Consider the following 17265-nt stretch of genomic DNA (forward strand, 5'->3'; position numbering starts at 1 on the left):
GAAACCCTCGTCTTTGCATAAACAACATAGGTGTCAAACAAAGCGTTTTTTACTGAGAGCGATATCAAAGGTTTTGGATGAAACTGCAGACGTCAACATGGAGTGCGTCTGCTGGGACCACGTATGATGCTGTGAGCGCTAATGATCAGTCAACAGCAGATTTCGCTCTGGTATTTGTAAGTGTATTTGTTTTGAAGTTATCATTTCTTAAGAGATTTCGCGTTCATGTGAAAAGTCAAAGGGAGAGGCAAATAAACAGTCACTCATTTCCATGACAGACTACTTCCCTAATAGTTTGTTGCTAGCCTTGTTAAAACCAGTGTCAGTGTAAGCCATTTGGTTGGAAATATGTAAAAGGTAGCAAACATGACTTTAACTTATTCCCTTTTGTTTTTGACACTTAAGTCAAACACTGCTCCAGGCAAGTTTTTCCCTTTCCTTTTTTAAATTTTTTTTAATTAATTTAAAGATTTCAGTGTACTCTTCAATTATATATCAAAGTTGTCTCATTCATGATAAATTATTGAAGGAGCCCACTGCAAAAAAAAGTAAGTTCATCTCAGATTCCGCCTTCATGTCTTATTATGCAAATATGATGAGATAATTCCAGTTTCCCTTAATGTTTCCGGCATTTATCATGAAGCAAGACTACTTTTACAGCAGCATTAGCGTCAAGCTACTGAAACTTGTCTTTTAAAAAGAAGTTGATTTAGTATTGGAAACAACTGAAATAATCTCCCCCTTTGGCAGAAAATGGTAATTTTAGGACTAAAGAATATACAAAGCGATGTATTAAGGGGGTCCTACTGTTCACCTGGATTCACCTGGGCAGCTTGTTTCATGAATGCAGCATGTTGTCCTGACATTTTGCACACTGAATTCAAATTCCTAAAATAAAAAAACATTTTGAAAGCAGCTGAATACAATGAGAAAGAAAAAACTGGAAAATATCCAAATGGTTAGACATGTTAAGAGGTGTACATTGAGGTATATGCAGTCTCCCAAATGCACTTGTATTTTAAAGTATTTATTCACCACACCGCTCTCTTTTAAATGGCTGTTAAAGGGACCAAAATGCTTGGCCTTGAAGGCTGTTGTAATACATTGGTGAGAGAAGCTGATTTTCCTCCTCAAAGCCATTACTGACATTGTTGATGAGGCACCGAGTCTAGTTTAAAGTATTTAACCCACTGGAAAGAAGTGTCTTTCTCTCTCTTTTTCTTCCTTAGAACTACTGATGTATTTATTTTAAGCCATCTTCCTTCGTTCTGTGTCGTTGGTCTCCTCAGCTTGAAGCGTCAGGTCTTGTTAGAGCAAAGTGTTTGTATCCAAGCAGCTGGGGGAGCGAGGTGGGGGAGGCCGTGATCAAAGTTTCATCTAATGTAATATGTTGTTTGTCTCTGTCTGACCTGACACAGTTGTGGAGAAGGGCCGGGTTAAAGCTGCTCAAAGTCCTCTAAATATTGATGTTGAATCCGACACTGACTGAAATTGTTCAACTGTATCACATGCCAGTCAAAGCATGGTGGTGCGTCATGTATGTGTTCACATTGTGTTGCATTGTTGGATTATTTGAGATGGCACTACAACATGTGAGACAATGCTAAATTGGGGACTTTGTAGTGGACAGAGAATGATTTCAGAGTTAGCCCTAGATGTTTGGTCTTCAGGGAAATATGGAGCCATATTGGTAAATAATTTACATTTGGTACTTGGGTATTTTAAACGGTAGCATGGAGGGTTTTATATCCTTCAGTTTCCAGATAATAATCGGTGCCCATTCTGTTTTTTATTTTGCACTAAACCCAGTCTGAAAAAAAGGGGGACGGCAGGCTTGTAAAGTTTCATCTCAGATTGTAATTGTTCACCGTGGTTGCAGTTTTTGTACTGAATGTTATCACGCAGTCAATGATGTAGAAGCCTTAAGATCACACGTTTATAGGACAAAATCTTCAAACTGCCAATATCAACAAGGAGTCATTATCACACACAGACACACATCTGTTATCTGCCTTATATTATTGTTAGCTGTTACATGTAAACCTGTCTTAGCCATTTCATTGTTCAAATGAATGCCAACAGTGGCTTTCTCATACTTTGAATATTACTTTCTGAAGGAAATGTTCCATAATGTAATGTAAAATATGTTTAGTGCACAGTTTGATTGGCTATGATGGCATAGCTTACTCATCAGTTGCATTTGTAATCTCTCTGGTACTCTGTTTTTCATAATCAGTGAGATATATGGTCAGGTATTTATCATTAGGAATAGCATTCTGTGGCCAATATTCCTATTTCCATCCCATCTGACTCAGCTCTAAGCACATGGAGCAGTTTGATTGGACGACTGTCTTCAGTGATTCCTGCCATATTTCAAGCACAATAAGAAAACCCATTGTTAAAATTACAATACTCAATCACGCTCAGGTGGTGAGTGGTAATTATGAGAAGGTTTCAGGGGGAAATGGTATAGTAGTGGCTGATTGAAGACCATAATTATCTGTGGGTTATTGAGTTTGATGGAGACCATAATTATATGTGGGCTATTGAGTATGATGAAAGAATCACTGTTTTTGAAGACAGTGTTTCTTATTTCTTATAAAATCACAAAATGAAATTTATTTCTCTGTGCAAGTCTTAATCACAAGCTACAATAAAAACGTTCATAAGGTGTTTTGTTTTTTTGGACTGGTGCTGAATATTTACGGCATCAGTGTGTACTGGACAGTAGGTGTTTTTATGTACCTGCTGAAGGGAAAGCCTCATCTTAGTCACAGAGGAGTCAGGGAAGAGAGTATGCACTATGATCTGGTTTTTACAAATGTATACTTTCTCTTTTCCTGTTGTGCAAAGTTCAAAAGAATAAAAACATCAAAGTGAATTCTGCCTTGAGATTTTATTGTTACAAGCCTTGCTCTTTGAATTTACTTATATACTTTATATACATACAATATAAGTATATAAACTTAAACTCTATAAAAGAAAGTGATACCCACCCAAAATACTTTATCCTGTATATTTTGGTGTTTGGTTGATAATCCAGTAAAAACGAGTGAGCTTCAGAGCTTTTCATTAAAACCACTGAGTTTATGTTTGTGTGTGTGTGCGCGCGCGTGTATGTGAAACACCAGCGTGCGCCATTTCTCAGTATTGAATCTACTGAATTGAGGGGGTTGTAAACTGAGAAACAAAGTCTCAATTTGCTCATATTGATCTTGCAAGACGATCCCAAGCAGCTGGGGTTTGACAAATATCGGAAGCCGTGCCAACATCCTAACTGTAACGAATAAGACTCAAACGATTGTGTGACAAATGAACACAATGCTCCTCTCAAAAACAACCGTAAGATGAAGAATTGACTGTAGCGACGTGGAGTTATTGACGGCTCTCGCCCCTCAGACCTCCACGGACATGGCAACAGTGCGTCCGACTGTTGTCATGGCGACTGTGAAACACTTAACTAGCTCGCTAGCACCCTCCGAGGCTGCTGGTGTGACCATCACAACCTTTGGCCAAATTAAGGTAAGACCGCGGGCCAGTGATGTGAAATGATATGACATTTCGGGGTGATTTTTATTTTTACTCACAGCTAACCAAAGGTCACTGTTGTGTAGTTTAGTTTTGTATTGTATGTATAGCGTCCTTGTTCACCGTGGATGTTGTAGCTAACGTTAGCAATAGTTTGCTACATTGTGTGAACACTTTGGCAGTGTTTTTGCTGCTGTTCTGTTTACACTAACAGTTAGCCACATAACTCGTTAGCTTCATTTTATTTTGTCTGTGATCTCAGCTGTCTTTCAGCGTGTGGTGAATTCAATGGATTTGCTATAACATACAAATGACTACTTTAACGTTGCTTCTATTTTGTGCCACTTTATGCTTTTACATCACTACATTTCAGAGGCAATTGTTTTGCTCCACTGCCTGTAGTTGACAACTAATTAATATGCAGATTCACACTTTACAAAACATATGATCAGTTTATAAAATAGGATGCATTGTTACAGATTAAACTACCTAATAGCATATAAAGTTGTTAAAATGAGCTCAGCTATGATGTTAAAATGCTTCCTACATGTTAATGAAATAAGATAAGCCTTTATTAATCCAGATGGGAAATTCAGGTGTTGCAGCTGGGACAGAAATAAGTACAGATAAATAGAGAATTAAAAGAAAATAATAAATCGTTTATGCCACTGTTGATGGCAGTGGAACGAAATAAAAAAGGAGCATCTGAAGCGCTCTGTTTTGCCTCACCAGCCTTGATGCCACCAGTCCAGCACACCACAGCGAAGAACAGAGTACTGGCTAATATAGACTGGTAGAAGACCTGCAGGAGCCTGTTGCACACACTGAAGCCTCTGAGTCTCCTCAGGAAGAGCAGTCTGCTCTGAAGTGGCCGGCAGTAATAATCCACTTTATGATGTAACTGGTAAAGGGGCAATGAGTGCTTCTAGTTTTGATACCTTAAGTGCGTTTTGATGATTAATAGCTATTTAAGTCCTTTTATGTAAGTGAGGCTGGTAAGAATGCTGAACCTTTACTTGTGATGGGGTGTTTTTAAAGAGTTCTACCATGTGAAACTGATCCTTTACTTAACTAAAAGGTCTCAGTGCTTCTTCCACTACTGCATAAATGTCTGCATGGTTAGGGATGCACTATCTTGCCCTGCTATTGTAGTGTTGCATGAAATTCAGCAGGATACAGAAAACACAATATTAACAAAATGTGTAAAATTTAAAATGTTTTTGGTCATAGGATATCTGTGTACACCAGAAAAGGTACAGCAGACTCAGAAATGGAAGCAGCTTGCAAAACCGAGGCATCCAGACAGAAAACACCTACTTTGGAACTGTCCAGTGCAACACAGGTACAGATGGGGAGTTATTGGGTTATTTCTGGAGTTTATGACAGAGATGTTAAACGTCCAATAGTTGATCTGACAAAACTCTTCCTAAACTGTGTATTATTGTTGAATAATATCAAATCAAGTCAAGATTATTTGGGTAGCCCAGTATCAAATATGTCCAAAAAATCTCTCCAGGCCCACAAAGCCCTCGCTTTTTATTCTACCAATTAAAAGAAATAGGTTATTGAATAAATAGATCAGTGTTTTCCAACAGAAGTGTGGGTATTGTATATATGTTTCACTGTTGTGACTTATCCATCAGCTTCCAGAGAGCACCAACTGCCTGGTGTGCTCGGAAGACGGCAGGTACCTCAGTCTGGGTCACTCCCAGGGCTTGTCCGTGTGGTGTGCATCGTCTCTGACCTGTGTTGCAGAGTGGCTGCAGGACACACTGGAAATCACATCTATTCAAATGACCCGAATGGCTGAGACAACCTATCTTCTCGGCACTGTTGATGATATGGGTGAGTAGTATGAGTCTCTTCAGCTTCTGTTGTGTTTATCACCCTTCTCCTACATAAAACCTGTATAAATTGGCAGATTATCACAAATGAACAAATACAGATTGACATTTGTACACTTGAAATGCTTTAGCTTGATCCTGAAGTCAGTATTATCATAGTGGTATCAGCTGCTATCATCTTCCTCTGCAGGTGTTGCCAGAGTCTTTGCATGCCACTGTGAAGGCATTCACCTCCTCAGTGTTATTAACATCATGGTGCGTACTGTCAGTGTCATTACTTGAGATATACCTTGTCATATTTTGTTTGTCCACCACCATTTTTTGTTTGTATTTGGAAGAAAATATAAGAAAGAAATCTAAATGTTTTCTTTCACCACAAGAAAAAATAAAAGTTTTTATATGTTGTTGATTATGGTACTAAATCAAGCTGTTTTCTGTCTGTTTTGTAATTGTTTTGCTAAGTGTCATGTGAAGTTAAATTTATGTAATTCCTTTTAGGAATAGAAAAAAAAATAACATACAAAAACCTCTCAATATCAGGAGAATATCAACAAAAGGAGTATTTGCTTGACATTTGAACTATCTGAAGGGGGAGATTATGGAGCTGCATCAATCAGTTGTAAGTAAGGACTTTACCTTCTGCTATTTTTATTATGTGATATTAATGAAAGACTACACATTGAAATGCTGAATCATGTGAATTTCACACCTCCTATCAGGCAACGGTGTTGTTTGGCTCGAGGTCTATCACTTCCCCTCAGAAGCGTGGCTGAAAGAGTTAGAGATGGCACCATCACAAAAACAGGTATCGTGCTGAAATTTAGCGGGTAGGCTGCTTTGAACATGATTTGAATCTGAGCTTAGTTTGGTATTATTTTTCTTTATTTAAGTTATTAGTTTTAAAGGGAACACAAACAAAAAACGAGGAGAATCTAGTAAATTGAGAAAAGGCTACATAAGTGCACAAATACAAGCACATAATGGCATAAATGACACAAAAGGGCTTGGACTCAATGCTGCCTGAGGAAGAGTGCTAAGCCTAAAACTTGTTGCATTCCAGAGTAGCAGAACATTTTTTTTTATCCTCAGGACCCAAACTCCTCTGGACATGTTGATGTGAAGTGGTCTCCAGTTGCAGAGGTGATTAAAATCAAGCCACCCAAAATTCCAGCAGGTAATGTATTACAACTATAATGTGGTATAACTGAACAGAGTGGAAGTGATGGTGTAGATGCAAAGGTGTGTGTGCCTGCATGTCAGTGATTATATGTCTTTTGTTTAAATGACTATGTCTAAGTGTCCCATCAGTTCTCCCAGTTTTCTGTTGCACCCACCATGTTCATGCTGTTTTGCAGGGACGACATTGGACAGTCCACTTGAGGTCTTGCAGATGACGGACTTCTTGACACACTGTTTGGCTCTGGACGTAGACACCAGCAGCGGTCATCAACAAGAGGATCAGCCTTTTAACAGAGATGCAGGAAAAACAAAGGAAACAAATGAAAGGTACGATGCAGTCTACACAAATACAATCAGCATGTTATTTCACAGCTGAGCTGTTCTTGTCTCATATTAGTTACACTGATTCTTTTTCAGACGCTGCACCCACCACTTTCTTCTGCCTTGTGGTCAGTTTCCTGGTGACAGTAAAGCAAAGTCTCAGCCAGGTTTGTAATGGAGGAGGGAGGGTGCTGGTGTTCTCCAGTATTTGAAATATGAGTGTTGAATGTGAATTTTCTACTGTTTCAGTGCCCTTTCCACTAAAAACATTTGGTAGAATAATAGATCATACATAGGGTCTTTGTGTTTTAATGATTCACCCTCGTTGAAGAGCAAAATGACAGGCACAAGGGTATACCTTATTCATCACATTCATTCAATCCTTTATAAAGGCATTTTATAAGTCTGTAGTGACAGGGTATGCTCCTATTAATGTCATCTTTAATCTCTGACCTTTTCTCAGTGGGATTGCCTGTTGCTGTCTGTGTGTGGTGGAGCGGCGGCCATAATCTTTTTCAGTATTTGCTGAAAAAAGCACCAAAGAACAAACCAGGTAGGATATTTATTTATATTATATATTTATATATTATTCAGAGATGAATCTGCTGGATGCTCATAACCACATCTTAAAAATGTGTTGCGTGTTAAGAGCTCGTGTCTACAGTGCTTTTTTCTTTGTACTCGAGAGGGCAACAAGCATACATTTTTGGTTTTCACCCTTCTCTTTTTGAAGCAGATGTGGAACCCATGCCAGATGTGTTGTGGCCAAATGCAAAGGAAATTCTCTGCTCTGCTGTTAGTAGATGCACCCGTTACATAGCTCTTGGGCTTGATGAGGCTTTGGTGTGTGTTTGGGACAGGCAATCTGGTGAGCAAACCTTATGGTCAGGTATCACTAAAATGTCATGAAATCTGACCCCAGTGTACGTTTAGCCATAGCAATACAGTTTATTAGATTTCTCTTAATTGAAAACTCTTGATTGTTATGTAAAAGCCACATTTAAACAATTTTGAGTTTTCAAATAATCTAAACTTCATATTCTTCTTGCCTGTACAGGGAATATTAGGAACATTTATAGTATAGCATCCGCCATTATTCTGAAATGTCGACTTTTAGCAAAAGTTACACAGTCTGGCTTTAAGATAAATGCTTTGTTATATCTTGTAGGAGTCAAAGAAAACACTGGCAAAAATTAAAAGTAAAAAATCCTCACACATACCTCTTTCTGTAGCAGCAAAAAAGAGGTCATCTTGTTCTTGCAAGTCTGTCACACTGACATCTTTGAAAAAACATAGTTATGTCTGCATTTCTGAGTATGTCTGTGGTTAAATACCCCCCAAACACTCACACAGCCACAGACATTAAAGCATGAGTCAGTGCATTCTGTCGAGCTCTCAGTTGTGAGATATATTTAGGATTTCCCCGAAAGAAACTTCACTGATTAGCGATAATGAGGCTGAATCAGTTTATGGGAAGATGCAATGACACTTTATGTGTGTGTGTGTGTGTGTGTGTGTGTGTGTGTGTGTGTGTGTGTGTGTGTGTGTGTGTGAGTGACTGACAAGCTAACAGACATTTCTGCTCTCATTTCTTCCCCTCAGGGTCTCCATTGCCTGCTGTCTTAGTGTCAGCAACAGACAGTGCCTTCTCCAGGATGCAATTTGTGGATTACTGGCCTGTGTCTGATGATGTTTTCCAGACTTTTACTGCAGCAGAAGTCCATCTTTTGGTGTTGTGTAAAAGTGGAGCAATTCATACAGTCACCGCAGGACGAGGGACACAATCCTGCACAATGCAGCTCACTGAAAGGTTACCTGACTTTTCCATATTTCCGTATTTAATCTAGGAATCTAACTTTTTCCTGCAAAATGAAATGCCAACATATTGTATCAGGCAAAACATTTTCACACAATATTTCCTGTATCTCTACAGGCCAAAAGACAGCGGGGACCTCCCAACTGTCACTGCGTCAGTGTCGTTCCTGCAGAGCGTGGTAGAAACACTGAAGTTAATAAAAGGTTTAAAGCTCATAATACAAAAGGAATTTCTATAGAACTTACAATATTATAATTTTCTGCCTCATTTAGTCTCTTGTGGTGCAAAGAAATGGAAAAATGTTCCTCCAAGATGTCATCAACAAATCCACAGTGTGCTTCTTGATTCCTCCCAAAACTCATCTGATTGCTACTCCCTGCAACCCTGTGAATGCTCTGAACACCAAACAGCAAACTCTGCTCATAAAAGGTAACACAAAGCCACATTTATGTTTTGCATTACATAACAAAGTTTCGTCAGCTTCAGGAGGAAAGTATTGATGAGGGAATGGTGACGTTTTAGAAGAGTACGACATGCAGTAAGTTCATATTAACATGGATATGGAAGCAAACAAGTTTACGTGAACTTGAAATATTGTAACTAAAAGGCTTTCATGTCTTGCGCAGGTGACCAGGACTCCAGCTGCAGTGCGCCTTCTAAAGAAGGAAGTCAGAGTCAGCTTTTTGTCTTTCGTTTTGGAGAGTCGGACATCATCAAGCAGTATATTGTTTCATTTTCAGGCTCTCCACGACAACAAGAAACATCGAGCTGTGTCACTCTCGAGGAAATCTGCAACCTCTACCTTCAGCAAAGGTTGCATTCTTTGTGTCTTTATGTCCCTGTAATCTGAATGTCCTAAAATGAGTCAGATGTGTTGACTCTTGTCGGAGAAGGACAAAGCACAAGTAGTGTCTTGTCATGTGTTTCCTGTGTTTTCATGTGCAGAGCGCTGTCTGTGGATGAAAGGACCAAAGCCATAACGCAGACCTGGAAGCAGCTCCAGGAAACTGCAGTGATGGTGCAACCGAAACACAGCAGAGCTGCAGCCAGCTGAAGAACTACAACAAATGATTTGTATGTAATGTTTGTGTGCATGTTCATTTTAAAGCTTCTTCTAATTCCCGCCATCTTTGCTGCACTACTCTTTATGACACACAGTGCTCATTTACACTCAGATGTCATTTTCAGCCATTAGTGCAGTATAGTATATATATAAAAATATATGGTGTTTTTCCTTTTTTTTAAACAAATGTATAAATAAAGTAAATGGATGCTGTTTAAACAGTGCATTCCATACTGTACATCCCTTTCATACCTAACAAGTATATAAATGGTATAGTAGTATAGACATATAATTTGTGTAGTAATAAAAAAATACAGTACACATGAGGGAATACAGTACACATAGTAAAACCATGGCTACATATAAGAAACAGTAAAAATGATGTTTATGGAGGTTGGAGTAAGCAGTAAGTGTCATGGTAACTGGATCAAAGGTTGCAGGACGATGTCCCTTGTTTATGGTAAATCATAATATGATTGAGGCAGAACAAGTTGCTGAAGTATTTCTTTTTGATTATTGTCAGTTGATCCTCTTACAACAACACTTTGACTCAGTGGCTCTGTCTGTCAAAGCAGCCTGCATTCAAGAGAGTAAGCCCTTGTTTAACACTATCTCACAGATCCAAATGAGACCGTACATTACCAATGTGACCTAATCTCCAGTTTTCATTTGCTTTTAAGACAAAAACAGATTTGAGGCACTGATCCTGAGTTTGTCTTACAGTCGAAAAAAGAATGACATTGTTTCTTTTCATCAAAGGATGACTGTATTCAGGCTGATTATGACTGGGCCGTATTCAGTCATGTCACGTTGACATTTTGTCGCCTTTGGGGTCCTTGAATGTTTCATATGTCATGTTTTTAATGTCAGAAGACACAAAAAAAAACAGGAGAGAGTGCAGAGATTTAGCTTAAAGTGCACTCTGTAATGCTAAAATTGTGTAATCTGTCATGCAACAGTCGAGGCTTTGACTGTCTAAAAGTTTAGGTTTGGGTTTAGGCAGTAACAAAACAAGAGGTATGTTCTTGTGCACCTGAACAGTCTCACGCTGATCCAGTTGATCATTTTATGGTAATTTTTTGACCCCTTGACCCTACTGAGATATCATCCCAGTTAAGTGAAAATAATCAATAAACTTCAGTTCTAAAGGCATTTTTTTGCAGGTTCATGTATAGATAAGAGAAATGGAGACTGGTGGGCAGTGTTAGTAGTTTTATGTCTGGCAAACTGACACTTTCAAATTCAAGGTATCAGCTACTAAATAACTAAATAGTCCTTATTTATTGAGTGCCAGGGTAACAGCAAACCAGATGAAAACAGGTGAGATGGGCTGAGTGGGAAAATCTTAATCTATTGGAGAGCATATTGCTCATCTATAACCAATCAGAAATGTGCAGCCGTAGAATTATTCCTGATTGGCTCCCCGTTTGAGTTGCGATTGGTGGCTGAACATAAATGTGACAGAATGTTTTTTCGTAGTATTCATTTCACTGAGCGCTCTTTGGATCATCTGTGTGGCGTCTCTGTTATCCTTGGCACAAAAACATTTATGGACTTTGTTGCATTGTTTGTATTCCACCTTCACCAGCCGTATCAGATCATGCTGTGGCGTCTCTCTGTCAAAAGGAACTGATACTGATACTGATTTTAATATGTGCTTGAAAGCCTCATATGAATTTCTAAAAACGAGTTGGTTGATGGGTTGATGCCAAAGGGCCACAGTCATTCAGGATGTATTGAAAGCGCAGGTGCTCTATTCAAACAGCTTGGCGTGTGTTACTGTCAGCATCTGATTGTACCGGAAATGCAGCAATGGCCTCTTAGATTAAACTAAGCTCCTACAATGAGACTTTAACCCTTGTCACTGTTGTTACTTGTGTTATTTCATAAGTTGCTTGTGACATTTTTCCTTAATCAAAATGTTCTTTTACTATAACATGGACTTTGTTTTACTATAACATGCAAAAAAAAAATCAAAGATATAATGTGTTTATTAATGAGCTAGTGTAAGCTGGTAGGTGGGTTCTGTTGCACGTTTGGACAGAATCAGATAAAGCTGTCTTTCCCTGTTTCCAGTCTTTATGCTAAGCTAAGCTAAGCAAATGTCTCCTGGCTGCTCCACATTTCCATAAACTTTGAACTATTCCTTTAAATCAAAAATGTAATTTGGCCCAAAAGGTCAGCTGATGCCAACTTAAAGCCTTCATCTACAAGGGGCTAGCAAAACATTTAAACATAAAAAAAGACTATTGAAACATTTAATTGAATCTTGTCAAGGGCGTTTTTCACTGTATACCAAGCGTTTTATCTGGAAAATAATATATATATTTAAGAAATCATGTTTTTAGGCAATGACAAAATTTTGATACTCTTCTTCTAAAATGACGTGACGCCACTTGTCTGCCGGTTCCTTCGATCATCGGGGACAGGATGAGATGATAGAGCCACTGAACCTACATGTGTCAATCATTCTTTGTAGAGCTGAGGATGGTTTAAAAGTTATTTGTTATCTCTGACACATATTCATTTGTCACAAATCAAGGATAGAAATGGCCTTTCCGTTCAGATGCTATGACTCATCACTGATAGGCAGCACCCCCCTGAGAAATCCCACTGCTGCACATCATGTCTGCATGAAGGATCTGCATTGAAATTGAGTGCTGTGCAACAGGAATTTGCGTGCTTACAATTTCAGCTATATATGTGAATGTTTTTCTCCCTCTCCACAGGGTTTGCTGTAATTTTACCTCTGAAAATCGACAATGGATTCACAATAGACACTCCAAATCCCGGTGAATACATTTAATTCAAAGTGACCACAAGTTACACTTGACAGAGCACTAAACATTCCTTTATTACATAACCTATATAAGCTCGTTATGTGAGTGTAGCGAGATCACTTTGTTTATTTTATGAAGTTTCTGTATTTATTATGATTTTTGGCCTTTGTTTATTACACAGAACCATGTTATGATTTGTGGAGTAAGCCGAAATGACACAAAGTGTTCAAGGAATACAGGACCCCACACATCAGACACACACAAATCTGAATAAATTAAACAGTTATACAAGAGTAGCAAAAATTGTCAGGGAGCCTCCACCCTGTACTCTCCTCAGATGATGCTCTCGGGGCTGGACTGGCTTGGATCTCTCTCTGCATCAGTGTCTGCTGTTAAAAAGCTGCTTCTCTGCGACGTCGACTCTGCTTTGCTGTGGTTATCACTGCACAGCATGAACCTTTCCTGGCTGGCGGGGCTCACCTCTCTCTTCAGTTGTAAAGAGTTGGCAGCACAAGTGAAAGATCCGGTTAAAACCGTGTTATTATCCAGGTCGGACACCGCGGTGGCCTTGCAGTAAAACCTCCGTAGCCCCTTTCGGAAGTGAATGGTGAACAGGCCATAGATGACTGGGTCCAGGCTGGCGTTGACGAGCCCAAAGATGAATAGGATGTGGGTCAGTGAGTGGGAGACCTTCCCCTCCAGGTCGTCAGGGAAGAACCAGTACCACAGGCCCAGCAGGTAGTACGGAGTCCAGCAGATAATGAAAGACGAGACGATCACAATACTCATTTTTAGAGTTCTCATCCGGGCTCTGGGGATGTTATTCTTCGAACGCCGCAAATGCACTTCATTGGAGGGCACTGGGAGCCGAGCAGACGACAGAAACAAAACAGAACACATTATAAAACAATAATCATATTATTTCACATGTGTGTGTAGCCCTAGTATTGCCTTTTGCATTCAGATTTAGTGAAGATGATCATACTTCTTTTCTCAAGATCAGGAGTGGTTCACTTTTAGAGTGACGTGGTAGAGAAAAGATAACCAAAAGCTTTGGAGCAACTGGCTTTTCAATATGACCTTTGTGACCAGATGAGAGCAGCAGGATCACGTCAGGTGTGACTACACGTGCTTTTAAAAGTCAGCTCACCCAAATCACAAAAAACTCAAAAACATTTCTCACTTATAATGGACATAAAAATTACATTTAAACAAGAGTCTGCAGCCACACTAGCGGTGCTTTGATGTGAGCATGCCAACATGCGGATGTTTTGGCGGGTATAATGTTTACGATGTCCACCATTAGTGTGTTAGTATGCTAACATTCGCTAATTAGCACTAAACAGAGTGCAGCTGAGGCTGAATGTCATCCGTTTTGCACAAATCAAGTATAGTAAAAGTTAAGGGATCATCAATGTTACTGAACTTCATCCTCTGATCACCGTGGATATCTATACCAAATTTCATGGCAATTCATCTGTTATTTGTCAACACACGTCACTAAAAACTCGAAAATGTAAACCTCATGGTGGTGCTAGAGGAAAAGTCAGGGGATCACCATCGTCAGTAGGATTCACCCTTCAATCCATCAGATCAACACATTTCAGTCTTGACCAAAGTGATGGACCGACTGCACTGACCAACAGATCGGCATTGCCATCCCTGTTTCTCTGTTCCTGAATAATCCACAGAATACACTGTTAACAGTTCAGGGACTGTTTCTTCAGTAGATTTATTTCATGAAAACTGCACAGTGGGGTCTGGGGATTATTCAGAGTAACCAGGACTGGGAAGAGATAATGTTGAATTTTTAAAATGTAATTTCTCAATGCTGCTCACATCAATACAATGGATGTTGTTCCAGTCACATCCACTTAAGCTCTACAGCTCTGTGTGGGTTGAGGAGCAAAAAGCATTAAAGCACCTAACAAAACACTGCCCAGCTTTTCTCAATGTGCGTCTACTAAAAATTAATAGTAAAAGGCTCAAACAAACTGTTATGTACAGTAGCTCTGTTACATAAGTGCACTGAAGTAAACTCATCCACAGAGCTTCGAACTTTGAACTTACAGTTGTCCTTTTTCAGTCGTTTGGAGATCTCACAGAAGATCCTGCTGTAGCAGGTGATCATGATGACCAGCGGCAGCAGGAACAAGCAGGAGAACGTGAACATGTTGTAGGCCGTTTCATGCCAGTGAGTGACAAAACTGCCACGCGTGGTGCACTGAGTGAAGTCCTCGGGATGCATGATGGTCACATTGTGGAAAAGGAATATCTGTGGAGGGAAAGGAAGGCATTTTCAGTCATATGAGATAACATCCATGGCTAGTCCTGAATCATCATTCAGTGATAACTTTCCCTTGGATTCTGTGTCTTGGTGGGATTTGTTGACAATAATAAATACATTAAAATTAAAGCCAGCTATATTCTTTAATGTTGGGATGGGCCTGTATGCTCACGGGCCAGACACATCTCGATTGGATTAATGTTGTTCACGTTGGTCCTCGCCTGCACAACCTCCCACATGGCCATTAATACATTTTCATGTTAACAAAACATGTTGGCAAGAAACTCTCCTTGCTAATGGGATCATTGTTTATAAGGGATGACAAACGTTTTCATTAGCAGGAAAGGATTATTTCTAAAACAGAGATTGTCAATCACAGGATATAAAATATTCATGCAAACAACTTAAACCAAAGTAAGAATTACAACAGACTATAGAAAGTGGCCCTGTTCCTCTGTGCATAACACAACCACTATTTGGACAGGACAACCTGGAGAACCTGTTCGTCGCCTAATCTAATGAAAATCAGTCCTGACCTCTGGCCCGCATCGTCAACTGGGGTACCTGACCTTACCTGAGGGACTGACAGCACAACGCTCATGCCCCACGCCACAGTCAGCATGACTCTGTTTCTCTTTCTGGCCTTATTGATTGCCAGAGGGTTCAGGATGGCAGACTGCCTATCCAGGCTGATCACCACAGTGACAAAGGCGCAGGAGTACATCGCCTGCAGCTTAAGAAACATCAGCAGCCTGCAGGCTAAGTCCCCAGCGAGCCACTGGACTGTGATGTTCCACACGGCATCCACAGGCATCACGATGAAGGTCACCAGCAGATCAGCCACCGTCAGGTTGATTATCAGCACTGTGACGTGAGATTTGCGCTTCCCATCGCTGTGTGCCGCCCACAGCACAGCCAGGTTGCAAAAGGCAGATATGCCACAGAGAATGCAGGTGATGATCACTCTGGCTTTGGCTGCTGTGGTGAACGTGGGCAGCTGCAGATCGCCGCCCCCCGCCGTCCAGTTGGAAGGGGGCGAGGAGCAGTTGCAGCTGGCGTTCAGCTGGAGGTCGGTCGTCAGGTGATACATGGTTGCTGCAGAATCACACAGAGTGGTGTTCATTTTCTGACGGTCGCAGAGGAAGAAACATCCTGCTCGTCCCACCGTGAAGATCAGCGCTGGTGACAAGAGTGAAGCAAAAAGAGGGAATCAACAAGGTATGAGACGGATGAGTCAGGGGCCACTAAGGGGGCGCAGATGATTCAAGCACATTTGTGTAACAAGAAAAATACAAACATCCCATGAATGAATAATACAGTGGCTCATCAAGAGGAAGTAACATGCATATATGGAAGCCTCATTCGCATTGAAATTCAGTGAGGTGGAAAGGTGGAGCTAACAAACTGTGAGGAACTTGCAAATCATGAATACAGCACATTTAGCAAATATTACAAAATATAAACTTTTACACAAGTTCATGTACTCCTAGAGTGCGCTGCATAGTGCTAATATTCAATCACGATTTACAAATTTCATGTCCTTATCACAACATGGGAGCAGGCAGTAAGTTGTATAGATGTAAACTATAAAGGCTATTATCATATAATAACAATATCCATTTCTCAATCAACTAAAACATGAGGGTCACTATGTAATTAGTCTTTGCTGTGTGAGCCCAAACACAAATTGTTTCCCAATAAACTGCAGCAAAAATCATCTTCATATTTTGGACTTGTGAGATGTAAACAGGACACGCTTCATTTAATAAGTGGTCGGCATCCTGTGTGTTATCAGTTAGTGTTGTAGTGCCCTGCACAGCAAAGCAGAGCTGTGTCACTGACACTCGACTGATTCATTGACAAGGATGGACATGATGGTAGAATAAATGACACATAACTGCATTCTGTAATGTGCAAAACACTGCTCATTTAAGCACAGTATACCCCCCCCCCCCCCTTTTTTTTGTTTGTCGTTTTGATCCGAGGTGAAACTAAGTTTCATAAGATTCATTTGACGAAACTGCACATTTTGTTCTGTTAATAATCAACCCCAAAAGATTCTTAATAAAACACAGACACTCAGATGTCTGAGTGACACTAAGTGAAGCAAATTCCTACATGAATTATTAAAGACATGTTCTTGTTCTGCAGCCAGATCACACTGAATATCCATACAAGTTAAAACTGTTAACCTGCTCCACAGATAGGACACATAAAGATATTTCAATTCAGGTGTGTGGATATTGCGCACAGTTTATTCCCACATTTCACACCAAGTGGACGTGAAGCCCCAAACCACATTCAAAATCAAAGCATTATGACAGATGTATCCATCATGTTCCCCCCCTGTGTAACCTCGAACTACGGGAAGCTTAATATGCGCAAAAGCAAACTTACATTCATGTGCAGCGGAGAGGAGGTTTGTTGTCCATAGGTAGGCTGCTGTA

At 40.0% G+C, this 17265-nt stretch overlaps 2 protein-coding genes across 2 annotated transcripts; one reads left to right on the plus strand and one right to left on the minus strand.

Moving 5' to 3' along the window:
* Positions 1-4265: 4265 nt before the first annotated feature.
* Positions 4266-9742, plus strand: wdr93 (WD repeat domain 93). The gene is given in 16 exon segments (XM_070910909.1): positions 4266-4393; positions 4744-4870; positions 5172-5373; positions 5563-5627; positions 5913-5991; positions 6092-6177; positions 6462-6546; positions 6728-6878; positions 6969-7039; positions 7336-7425; positions 7606-7740; positions 8475-8682; positions 8806-8866; positions 8961-9117; positions 9315-9501; positions 9634-9742. Coding segments are annotated over 16 exon segments (1941 nt in total).
* Positions 9743-12546: 2804 nt separating this feature from the next.
* On the minus strand, positions 12547-17265 carry LOC139289337 (putative gonadotropin-releasing hormone II receptor). The gene is made up of 4 exons (XM_070910921.1): positions 17216-17265; positions 15393-15997; positions 14602-14806; positions 12547-13391 (listed from the first exon to the last, which is right to left on the minus strand). The coding sequence occupies exons 2-4, from the start codon at positions 15939-15941 to the stop codon at positions 12865-12867; spliced, it is 1281 nt and encodes a 426-aa protein (XP_070767022.1). The 5' UTR covers positions 15942-15997; positions 17216-17265; the 3' UTR covers positions 12547-12864.

Source organism: Enoplosus armatus, chromosome 1, assembly GCF_043641665.1.
Source record: "Enoplosus armatus isolate fEnoArm2 chromosome 1, fEnoArm2.hap1, whole genome shotgun sequence".
NCBI classification, from domain to species: Eukaryota; Metazoa; Chordata; class Actinopteri; order Centrarchiformes; family Enoplosidae; genus Enoplosus; species Enoplosus armatus.

What these genes read in the sequence shown, in the direction of transcription:
- LOC139289337 (XM_070910921.1), bottom strand. Translation starts at nt 15,941, where the DNA reads ATGAACACCACTCTGTGTGATTCTGCAGCAACCATGTATCACCTGACG. An exon ending in TTGTGCTGTCAGTCCCTCAG is followed by an intron (nt 14,807 to 15,392) that starts GTAAGGTCAGGT and finishes TTCCCTCCACAG; the next exon opens with ATATTCCTTTTCCACAATGT. An exon ending in ACGACTGAAAAAGGACAACT is followed by an intron (nt 13,392 to 14,601) that starts GTAAGTTCAAAG and finishes CTCGGCTCCCAG; the next exon opens with TGCCCTCCAATGAAGTGCAT.